The sequence below is a fragment of the Amphiura filiformis genome, chromosome 14, assembly GCF_039555335.1.
Source record: "Amphiura filiformis chromosome 14, Afil_fr2py, whole genome shotgun sequence".
NCBI lineage: Eukaryota > Metazoa > Echinodermata > Ophiuroidea > Amphilepidida > Amphiuridae > Amphiura > Amphiura filiformis.
The window spans coordinates 8742574-8754895 of record NC_092641.1 but is presented as its reverse complement, the minus strand read 5'-3'; the positions used below and the strand labels follow the sequence as shown (position 1 = coordinate 8754895).

The window sequence follows — 12322 nt, the reverse complement described above, 5'->3', positions numbered from 1 at the left end:
AAAAGTTCTGTTGTTTCAGCCCTCTTTACAACATAACACAAGAACAACCAGACCTACAAAAGTATATCTGTGATATTTGAATTTTTCTACACACTCGCTATGAAATGATCAATGCAATTTTTGCCAAAGCTCAGTACCATTCGCAAGATGCTGTGAACTACCAAATCGCAACAGTTTAAAATAGTTGCTAACCTTAAAGGAGGATGTGCCAATCAGTACCATATAGCTCATGAGATTTTGGTATCAGTGGAAACACCATAATTATTTTAACCTATTGACACTGTGAAAATTTGTAGCTGTAAGATGATTTCTTTGAATTTATCATTTTGTAAAACCAAATGTGTGTATAGTGGGTTAACGCACTTATTCCCTTGCAACAGAAAACACCGTAAAAATTTCGCCAAATCAAGGAAGATTTCGGCATTTTTTAGGAATCAGGCATGGTGTAGTAACTACCCGTAGCAAATAAAACAATCTAATAAAGACACAATCGGTTACAGAATATGCGGATAGAAAATCCTCTCCACATAATTCGCAGTCAACGGTTGGGCGCACTCTACTATACCATTTTTCACCTGATGTGGCAGTGACGTCAGTGCGCATTTCATTGGACGAAGATTCGTATCGCTAGTGTTCGCTCAAAGTGTACTGTAACACGGAGGTGATTAAAGACGCCGCATAGTATTATAGATGCGCGCGTTTATGCCTCTGGGTCTTTTTTACGCTTAATAAGTTTACATGACTAAACGAGAAGAAATGCACCCCAGCTACTTGAGTACGTCACAATTGTATCAAGGAGGTAGACAGTATTAGAGTACCGTAAAACCTCGTCTACAAGCATATAGAGTGCTTCTGACGAAAGCTAAATTAATCCAGGCACCATTATGGAGTTTGAGCAAATAAATTACAGATCCAAGCATATACAAACAAGTATAATTGTAAGACCAATCTATTGTATTGGCATATTTACGCATGTATCGTAGTAATTAAGCTTTCATCAAAAACACTATATGCTTGTAGACGAGGTCTTACGGTATTTCACCTGGACGGTTCACTATTGCGTGACGTCAATCTGCAGTGATTTAAGAGTGTCGATTGGTTATACTGGTTAATGTAACCTCAAATTGACGTCATACGTTTGCATGCCGCGTCCAATCCGCAATAATTTAATCAGGCCTGTCTTAATTGTAACTATGATACGCTTTCGATCTTACTGCTTTTTAAATAATGCAATGGTTCCACTGACACAAATCATCTTGCAGTAATTTTATTGCATTTTACATAAGGCACCAGAAACAAATGTGTTCGATCTTTGGATCGACCGTCTATGCTGCTTCGATGCTTGTTATTAATGAACTATCAACTAATTAATCAGAATTAACGCTACATTTTTATTGGTCAATATCACTACAGGCCCAAACTACAATTTTAACACAATTAAAAATAGTAAATTAATTGATTTCATAAGTAATAAGGATCGACCAATCATCGATGGTCGATCGAAAGATCGAACTAATTTGTTTCTGTTGCCTAACATAGAACAATTGGAATATTTTACATATGAAGAGCTTTGTTGCAAAAGCACTTACATCCACTTGAGCAATTTTAAGAACTGATATAAGGGGGTTTTCAACAAAAGCAGTTTTTGGCGGGATGCTCATCCTACCCAAGCATCCCGCCAAAAACTGCTTTTGTTGCAAACCCCCATATATTAGATAAATTTCGTCAGTCCAAAGGAAACATTTTTAACATGTCTGATGAATTATTGGAAAGGAGCCGTCAGGAGTCCTTCCCAGCAAACACAAACAAGTTTTTAAAACGTTTTAAATAAGTTGGGTTTTGGTTTAGGTAAAAACGTTTTAATAACATTAAAATGTCGGGTTATATAAAGGTCATGAAATCGTTTTAAACGTTTTGTATGAAAACACACTGCAACAATATTTTTAAAATGTTTTCGAAATGTCATTGTAAACTATTTTTGCAAACAATTTTGGCCAAATATTTTGTCAACACTTAAATAACAATATGTTAAAATATTTGCATCCAGCAAACGCAGAAATGTTCTTAAAATGTTTTTTACAAAACGTTTTAATAACATTTAAATGTCGGGTTATATAAAGGTCGTGAAAACATTTTAAAAACGTTATTGTAAATATTTTGGGCAAACATTTTTTGCAAAATATTTTTTCAACCCCAAAATAACATTCTGTTTAGAATGATTTGTACCAAGTTTTCAAAAATGTTTTTGGAATGTTATAAAAACGTTTTTATACCCTTTATATAACCCGATATTTAAATGTTTTCTGTAAAATATTTGTGTTTGATGTGCAGTAAATTACCAACACATGTTATTTAATGTTATGAAAACGTTTTATACCATTAATGTACCCTTTATATAACCCGACATTTAAACGTTTTCTGACAACCTTTTATAACCTTTTGCGAATGATGTCGAAAACGTTTTGTGTATGCTGGGCTGTCACGCATCGGCTCCCGGGGGATTCTACAAACATTGTGTACGGGCATGTACCACGCAGACTTTTGGATGCTGACTTTCTTTATACCTACCACCTACTTTTTGCTGTTTTTGCCACCCATCAGTATACCAATTTTTCACCAAAACACCAAAAATGCACCAAAATTTGCTCTAATTGGTCCCTTTTATGAGCACTTTTGCCCAAATGCGCCCAATTTGGCGCATTGGTATTCACTGAAAACCCACCCATCGATATACCAAAATCGCTGAAAAGGTACCCCCAAACCGTGGATATACCTTCTACCATGGAGAACCCCCTCAGCTCCGGGAACCGGCTTTTATCCCTTAATATCAAATTTGCCAACAATTTGCATGGATATTCATCGGTCTACAAAACCATGAAGAAACCTAGAGACTTTGCCCCGAAGTGTATATCTACCTCTGGTCCGGTTTTAGGCCTCGATTTTTACAAAATTGCAACCATTCGCACGTTTCGTGTACATTTGTCCCGGTAAAGTCATTTTAGGTGTCAGCGGGACGATTTGGAAATTTTGCTTCCTTAATAAATTTATTACTCGCCTTTATATATCAGGACTGATTTCCCATCAGCGATTGCTAGAGTATTGTTTCTCAACGCAATTCCACTGGGTTGCTCTGTTCCCTTGATGATGCACTCTAAGAATTCCCCCTTCTTACCATATCGATGAACATGACCCCCTCTATTTATTGACCTATCAAATGCAGCTAGAAGCAACGTGTCATCTGCATCGTAAACGACACCGAGAGGTGTAACATTTTTGCCCCAAACTGTAGGAGAAATTGTAGAAATCTCATTGCCGGAATCGTCAAAGATAGCCACTTTGCTATACTCTTTCGGTACCATCATGTTATTCTGATGGAGGATGTGAATATCAAAGGTGACTACGCAAACATGACCGCGGCTGTTTGCCGCGATGTAACATGGCTTGATACTAATGTATATGTCTCTCAGTTTGGTGAAGTCGTCCGCATTGTGTACCGATATAACCTGCTCGGTAAAATCTCCGACATAGATTTCACCGTTTGCGTTTACCGCGATACATCGAGCCCGATCTCGATTTCCTTTATCGTCGTCCGATATTGTAAAGCTACCGACATTTTCACCTTTAATATCAAAGAGTTTCACCTGCTTTGTGTTATCCGTAACGGCAAAATATCCTTGCTTGGTAACGGCCACGTCACAGTTAAGTTTCAAACTTGCCGCCATGCCACAGGGTTTTCCAAGACATTCGGATGCGTTAATAACAAACCGTTCCGTTCCGTCTTCCCCAAATACGTACATCATTGACCGAACACTGGTGTTACTGGACAGAAGCATCTGTGTCTCTACATTGAAACTGAATGAATAAGCCCCATTGCCACTTTCTTCAGGCTTCGCGTGTTCTATATCGTCCACCACCGCGAAATCACCAGACTGATGCCACGTTATATCTTTTGTCGACGAGAAAACGTCGTCAACTTCCGCGCTTCTGTTGGATATTTTCTTGTGTTGCTTCCACTTTTTGGGAGACCAGACTTCCTGGTTGGCTTCCTCCTTTTCGGTATTTCCGGCACCTGCAGGATTAAAGTTAATACTGACAACTTTCACGTATAACCCAGCATGGTCATTTCGAGACGGTAAAGGCCTGGTCGCCGATTTTTTTTTGTTTTTTATCTCAAGGTGCTCCAAAACGGCCTGATAAATTCAAAGATATCGTATCGGTATGTTACATTATCGTTTGACATCAAATCTTTATGGTTTAAAAGCCTCTGCTTCAAGTAGACAAATACATGTATAATGATGAACATCCTGGGCGGGCCTGATGAGTTCGCATCTTTATTCATTTATTTTACTAAGCCAAGTAATGGGGCACTTTCTGATACAAGCATCATAATTTGCACACATGCAGTACATGGTCCAAAGTTTATTTTAAGATGTGGAGGCATTTTGGATTTGACCCCTAGTGACCGCCAGAGGTCACGAAATGTCATATAGGGGTAAGAAATTAAAATTTCTCCAATCGTGTTGAATTATATATCAAATTATTTGTCTGATCCTAAGGATTTCAAAATGTATAGTTTGTGCTATGTACGACATATCCTTACCGAGTTATTACACAAAAAACTAATTTTTGGTCAAAATTGCACATTTTTGGTTGCACGGGGGTAAAACTTTCAAATTGCTCTGATTTTGTTGAAAATGGTGGCAAATTGAATGTTTAGCTGAATAGAATCAGAATAAGAATAGTTTTGCATATCTACGGTGTTAACCTTATAAGGTACAGGGTAAAAAAGTCATAGGCCATTGACAGATCATAGGCTACTGTTGATCCTTAACGTATTTGCTCATATTGTATATAGAACTAAAGAGTACATTTTAGATGGCAAGTACTATACCTTTTCTTGATTCGCATGTCATCAAGACAAACATTTTGCCACCCTTTTCACCAAAATCGGAACAAGTTGAAATTTTACGCTTGTACAAATAAAAATGTGTTGTTTTTACCTCAAAATGATGTTTTTGTATAATAACTCGGTAACGATAGGCCGCAGATAGCAAAAACTATACATTTTGAAATCCTTGTGATCAGACGAATAATTTGGTATAATATCACTTAACAAGATTTGAAATTTCAAATTTTAACCCCTGTATGACCTTTCGTGACCTCCGGCGGTCACTAGGGGTCAAATTTAAAATGCCTCCACATCTTAAAATAAACTTGGGACCATGTAAAACATGTCGTCGGCTGTATTCCATAGTGGCGTATAGTGATTTTTGGTCATTTTTTTGAAAATTGGCACATATGTCTTTAATGATGTTCTCTTTCATTTTTCTAAGTCTCAGCAGTCATGTTTAGGTAATTAATTAGTAATTGATTAATTAAATGTGGCGTATAGTTACAAAGTGACATTTTTCGTATTCCATAGTGGCGTATCGACCATACGCCACTTTTTATACACATTTTATAATTATGAAATATCGGCAAAATGAAAAACATCGTATGTCATAGTGGCGTACGCGTATCGGACCTATACGCCACTATGGAATACGATGTTTTTCATTTTGCCGATATTTCATAATTATAAAATGTGTATAAAAAGTGGCGTATGGTCGATACGCCACTATGGAATACGAAAAAAAGGTTAGGTATTGCGTTTTGTTCGTTTTCCATAGTGACGTATAGTTTTATTGTCAGTTTGCCAGCAAAAGTATGTATTTATTTCTTTTGAAAAATATATAACAATAAAATCTATTTAGTTTACTACAGAAATTTCACATCATTTACAAAATATAATGAATGTCTGATTTACACAACTCGATTTTAAATTGGCATTTCTTCAAACCCGATTTTCTCGAAAAGTTGTTTATTCGCGGCGCCCCACTATACGCCACTATGGAATACGGACGACGATGTATGCAAATTATGACGCTTGTATCAGAAAGTACACAATATTGTACCACATGTGGGAGCTTAACAGCTTAACTATACATCATTATCATCATCAGCAGCAACAGCATCATCATCATCATCATCATCATCATCATCATCATCATCATCATCATAAGCATCATTACTATCATTATCATCGTTCTACACCTTAACACTTACCAATTGATTGGCCAAAATTAATAAGAGCTGCTGCTATTTCAGAGTCATTGGTCATAGAAACGTAGCCAGTATAGAAGGCATTGATGGCGTCCTCAAATAAGTTAGGTTTGGTTTTCAACTTGCTGGTCAAAGAAGAGTAAATTGCGTCTAGTTGCACTTGTGGAGAGACTACAAATCAAACGTAAGATGTTTTTTATTAAACAGGTCATTAAACAGGTTAAAACCGTATTGAAATTTGCGTACATTTGCATTAATCAAAACTGCTTTTTTGCAGACGCCTGGACTTTTTTTAATTTTTATAAATGTCGGTTAATGTAATGTAACATTGTGCACATGGTACAATACACTAAAGAGAATTGAGCTGCATCTTAAACGTTGAAAACGGTATGTGCCCCCTCCCATCAGGCCCGGTGCATCCCCCTAATACCTGGGTCGCGAACACAATATAGTGTCACATGAAAAGAAAACCAGGTAGCACACGTTATTCAGATTTTTGGCAGTATTGATATAAGTTTGATATTCCATGTTTACGTCTAGTGGTCGGACAATGGACACACGGGGTGGAGATTTGAAATGGAGTGGTGGCAAATTCAAATTCCATTTGAAATTCACACTCCCTGTGTAAAACATATTATTATGGTAATGTCTTCCATAGGGTGCATGGATTTTAACTGGAATAACCCAATTCGGCAAGACTTGCACTGGGCCCCTATTTTTCGCTGAACCATGAAATGGTATTAGTTTATGTTATTTACGTAATTGCTTGTTTAATTGCTTACTTACTTACACTCCTCATAAGACCCGGGTCAATATTCCTATTTTGGGTCCTTTTTATATCTCAAAAACCAAAGAAGGGACCCCCCCACATGGTGTCAAATGAAAGAGAAAAAAGCAAAGAATATAATCAAAATAATTTCCCCACCGGGGGTGACACTCCTCATAAGACCTAGGTCAATATTGTGGGTCCTTTTCATATCTTGAAATGTCAAGACGGCATGGCCTCCGGGGGGGGGGGCACTCCAACTTTGGAGGTGACGCGTGTGTAGGGCTGTTAAGACCCCCTTTTTCAGCATCGCTGTCACCCAAAGACCCCATATTTTTTTACGAACACATGTTCTGTCACCCGAAGACCCCTTATTTTTTCATTTGATCTGTCACCCAAAGACCCTTACTTGTTCAATTTTAACAGCAACGTTCATTTATCACTGATTTTGTCACTTATTTTGATAAAACAAAGAAATTTGAAGCCATTTAGAGCTAGAAATTCAATTTTCGAGGTTTATGTTGCGCTGTTTCGGCTCTCACCCAAAGATTCCATTTAAAAAAAGGTCATGTTCTCACCCAATGACCCCATATTTTTTACATTTTGCTCTCACCGAATGTCCCTTAGTGCGAAAGTGTCAGCCCTACACCTATATCCATTTCAAATTGAAGTGCCCCCCCCCCGGGCATGGCCTCCTGAGTGGTGTCAAATGAAAGAAAAACTGGTAAGGAATATAATGCAAATAATTTCCCCACTGGGGGTAAATCTTCACGTACATAAGATTAAAGGTTGAATGATATTCTTATTTTTGGTCTATGTCTCGAAATTCGTAATCCCGAGAAGATATTACCCTCGGGTGGCAGTGGTATACCACATTATACTGTCAACGACCCATGGTTCAGCTATGGTGCGGTAACCACTCTAGTTTTGTAAGACTAGTCCTAACTTCTGTCGCAGTCGCAGAGAGAAAAATCTCTTTAAAAAGAATTACCTTCATGAATGATATCAGCAAGATCACATCTGCCACATTTCTCCAAAGCACTTTTGAGTTCCCTTCGGTAATTGGTCGTCCCAACAGGCTGTTGCTCCCGCCATGTTACTAGCATGGTAAACATAGCATTCTCTATACCTCTTACTGTGGAAAAAAAAAAAAATTGTTCTATTTTAGCTTGACTAAATCCTAGATAACTCGCTAGCTTCTCCCATTCGGAGCCCATGTTAGACGATATACTACGTAATACAATGTCACTCAGTTCCATAGCTGTTATGTAGAGTGTAGAAAAGAGTATGTCTTTCTGCAAGTCTATAAATTATATAAGTGTAATGGTTTCCTCTTTCCTTCGCTAAACTCGCAGAATATACGACCATTTTGTCTCCGATTCTATTAAGATAATATCGAGGCGCATACATATGTACTGGAATTCAAAACAGGATTTACATGCTCAAGGAAGTGAATGTCAATAGTTAATCATAGTTGTAGAAAATGTAATGCCGTGTATATAAGGCCTCAAATATACACTTTCATACCTTATCAATTCTTATATGTTACGCGTACGTTGTTGGCCAGCCTGGTTATGTTTACTCTATGGGGTCATGACACTCTTGAGTTATTTACATGCTTGATTACATGAAGGGTCTATCGCTATTAGAATTCCCATCCCAGCTACATACCGGTCGCGGTATTTAAGTCATTTGAGCAAAATGTCATTTCACGTCAAAATTGGGCACAATTTTTTTAGTAACGCAATGCCTGTTAAATGTCAGAAAAGTCATTATTTTTGATAATATGGCATACAATTTGTGTATCGCAAATTTCACAATAATATTATTTGATATCAGAATGTGTGTCTGATGTGCTCTCACCTCACCTCACCTCACCTCACAGGCTGTGTCATCCACTGTCGGATGTAGCCAAGGGGGTGACACTAACTTCACGGTTGTTCTATTATCATCGCTGGTTTGTTAGTTAGAAAATGAGGCCAGTTATCGATCGGATATGAATAATTAATTTCGACCCCTTTTAGGGTTGGAAAATAACGACGCCGTTAGTTTTGCGAACTCTGCCTGTTCAATGCGAGTAGCAAGCTTGAAAGCGCGCCAGCTAGCAGAGCTGGGAGTAATCCGGTGATGGCGCACTAGTATTTCCCATCAGGCAACAGTGACTTGTTTTTTACAGAGAGTCTACTAATTTGATAATGGAATAACCTTTCGCAATAGTAGGCCTAATGTCGAAATTAGGAATTGGTGTCAATAATACGACGGTAGTGAATCACTTGAATTTGATACGATATTCAGCCAGCGATTTAGCGATAAAAAAACCTTTGACCACTGACCTGACCTGAAGCACGTGAGGCGCCATATTCGTTTGTTTTTATTTCCTCGTGTGATAATAAATATCATTCAAATTTATAGTTGTCGGCCGTGAACGTAGTTTATTACTGGCCTAAGAAGTTTGTTTTTAAAAACAAGTAAATAATCATCACTCACCGTTCTATTTGATCTTGTGGATTTCCCAACACGTAATAAATTTAAACGCCACTACCGGATTGCTCTCAGGTAGTAAAGCGGGCGCACTTTCAACCTTCGAAGCTTGCCATTCACTACCGCTGGTAATATTAACTAGAAGGCTATATATTTGTACACAAATACGGCTATACCCGCATGTTATCGGTGTACCTAAACTTACAGTCCTTATTTGCTGAGGACTTAAAATAAAGAAATTGTAAAAAGTCGCCTAATTGGGCCGAAAATGTGTAAAAAGTGGAAGTCCAAGTCACAAGCTTTAATTGAATGTAGGTTGCACTGTCGTAGCACTTAAAATAAAGAAATTGTAAAACGTCCCCTCCCAGGGGAGTCGTCTCTCTTACTCTCCATAGGTTGCTGTTGTCAGTATCTCTTACTCACAGTGAGGCTATGCGATATGATTCAGGGGAAACTATTCCAGAGGGAGTATGTAAATTAAATGGAACAGCCATTTCAGAGGGAGAATGTAATTTAAACGGAACAGCCTTTTGGGGGACATTTCAGAGGGAGTATGTAAATTAAATGGAACAACCAATGGGTATGTAATTTAACTGGAACAGCCATAACGCTTCACGCTGGTATTTCCGATTATGATATAATACGATCTGTCCGTTTAGTCCTATGTGTGTGGGGTGGATGGGTGTGTGGGTGTTAGTAACATTTATATAATTCTCAGGTGCTATCTGTGTACAAATTCTGAGCCCGGAAGCTGCTTTCTTTGATGAGAAACGGCCCGCCCTTTGTTTTAACATTTGGGGCCCTCAAGCCCATAATATTTGACTTATGAGGCCCATGTACATAATTATGTTGAAGTATAATTCTCAAGTGCTATCAGTAGACTCAAGCTGGGCACTGTAGCTGCTTTATTTACTGAGTAACGGCCGGCCCTATGTTTTAGCGTTTGGGGCCCTGGGCCCATATTATGTGACATATGGGGCTCACATGTACATATAACTATATAATTCTCAGGTGCAATCTGTGTACGAACTCTGAGCCCTGAAGCTGCTTTATTTGATGAGAAACGGCCGGCCCTTTGTTTTAACATTTGGGGCCCTGGGGCCCATCATATTTGACTTATGGGGCTCATGTACATATGTTGAAGTATAATTCTCAAGTACTATCAGTAAACTCAAGCTGGGCATTGTAGCTGCTTTATTTACTGAGTAACGGCCGGCCCTATGTTTTAGCTTTTGGGGCCCTGGAGCCCATATTATGCGACATATGGGGGTTATATATACATATGACAATATAATACTAAAGACCTATCTGTGTACCAAATCTGAACCCTGTAGCTACTTTATTTGCTGAGAAACGGCCGGCCCTTTGTTTTAAGATTTAGGCCCCTGGGGCCCCTAGCCTTGTATATATGGGGCCAAAATGGGCAAAAGGCACATCTACAACTTAGGGCCCATACATATGCCACATATGAGCCCTAGTGATCTTATACTTATAGAGCTAGGCTTGTCAATCTGTTGCACCATATTTTAACATTTGGGCCCCTGGGGCCCATAATATATAACATATGGGGCTCTTGTATATTTGTAAATATAGAGTACCTCTAGGGCTATCAGTGTACCAACTCAGGGCCCTGAGGCTGCTTCATTTGATGAGAAACGGCGTGCTTGTATTTTCACATTTGGGCCCCTGGGGCCCGTGACCTTTGACCTCTGGGGCCAAGATGGGCAAAAGGCACTTCTACAGGGGTAGGGCCCATAAGTGTACCACATATGGGACCTGGGGCCCTTGTAGTTTTAGCGCTAGCCTTGACAGAATGATGTGTTTGATGAAAAAGGAGGAGGAGGAAGAGGAGAAGAAGAAACCACAGGATGGCAATATACCCGTCCATGCTTCGCATGCGGGTATAATTAAGTGATGTCACTGATGTGCAGCGTTTCTGGAATAGCACTTGTATCATGCATGTATAATTTGAATGTAGCTTGCTGTATTTAATATGTGCATGCATATTACAGGAGTTTTATAGGCCCATTGAAAAAACAATTGAATAATTTAGGAGATTATCAGGGCTGTGCAATAATTATGAGTCCTGGGGAGGGTAAAATTGGGGTGAGAGAGATGCGATTTTGGCCTTAAAACGCTTTAAAAGGCTTAGAATAACCGGGGGGTACTTGGATTATTTTTCGACGGAGATGTGCGGCCCGAGCTTCCGAACCCATAACCATTTCTAAGGGTCACGATTTTACCGATTTTACCCATATCTAAGGATTGTCAGGAAAGTAAGAACCCATATCTAAGGATTTGAGCTTGAAAATAGTAAAAGCAACATGTTTTCCCCCCGGGGGAAAAATAGCACGGAAAATCTTAAAGGGAGACCCATGTCTAAGGATTTGTCGTGGAAAACCTTGTACGTGAGTACCCCACACCGAGTTAATTCCAGTAAAGGTCCGGAAACGCTTATGATATGGAAATTTTATTTTGAACAAAAATTCTTTAATCACTATTGACGGTTTCGCCTACCATGGTCAATAATTAGTAAAATATCGGTTTAGTTTAAAAAAGTTTTCTTACTGTAGGCCTACATCTACAAATCTGATATATTTAATCATTATTTGGGATCCCAATAATTTGAATGTCCAACAGGGGTGGTCACAATATTTTGGCAGGCTGAGAGGGAAAGCGATTTATTTATTTATTTAATTAATTTATTTATTTATTTATTTATTTATTTATTTATTTATTTATTTATTTATTTATTTATTTATTTATTTATTTATTTATTTATTTATTTATTTATTTATTTATTATAATTATTGAGGCTTGTTCAAGTAACTCACCTCTAACATTTCACGCACTCATTTGCACCGGCTCAACAAATCAATCAATCAGTTAATTAACCAATCAATCAATTCACAAACAATAAATATGAATAAATTATATGATATTCAATTTCGATCAATAGACATATCAAACCAT

General features: G+C 38.2%; 1 protein-coding gene across 1 annotated transcript; it reads right to left on the bottom strand.

Annotated features, from left to right (window-relative positions):
* Positions 1 to 8362, bottom strand: LOC140169656 (uncharacterized). Its single transcript, XM_072192941.1, has 3 exons — positions 7860 to 8362; positions 6106 to 6273; positions 1 to 4069 (listed from the first exon to the last, which is right to left on the bottom strand). The coding sequence occupies exons 1-3, from the start codon at positions 8125 to 8127 to the stop codon at positions 3048 to 3050; spliced, it is 1458 nt and encodes a 485-aa protein (XP_072049042.1). The 5' UTR covers positions 8128 to 8362; the 3' UTR covers positions 1 to 3047.
* Between the last annotated feature and the right edge of the window lie 3960 nt (positions 8363 to 12322).

Excerpts from the sequence above, each read along its gene's own strand:
- LOC140169656 (XM_072192941.1), bottom strand. The coding sequence starts at position 8,127 with ATGGAACTGAGTGACATTGTATTACGTAGTATATCGTCTAACATGGGC. Across the intron at positions 6,274-7,859 it reads TGCTGATATCATTCATGAAG|TCTCTCCACAAGTGCAACTA; the intron begins GTAATTCTTTTT and ends TTTGATTTGTAG. Across the intron at positions 4,070-6,105 it reads TAATTTTGGCCAATCAATTG|GTGCCGGAAATACCGAAAAG; the intron begins GTAAGTGTTAAG and ends TTAATCCTGCAG.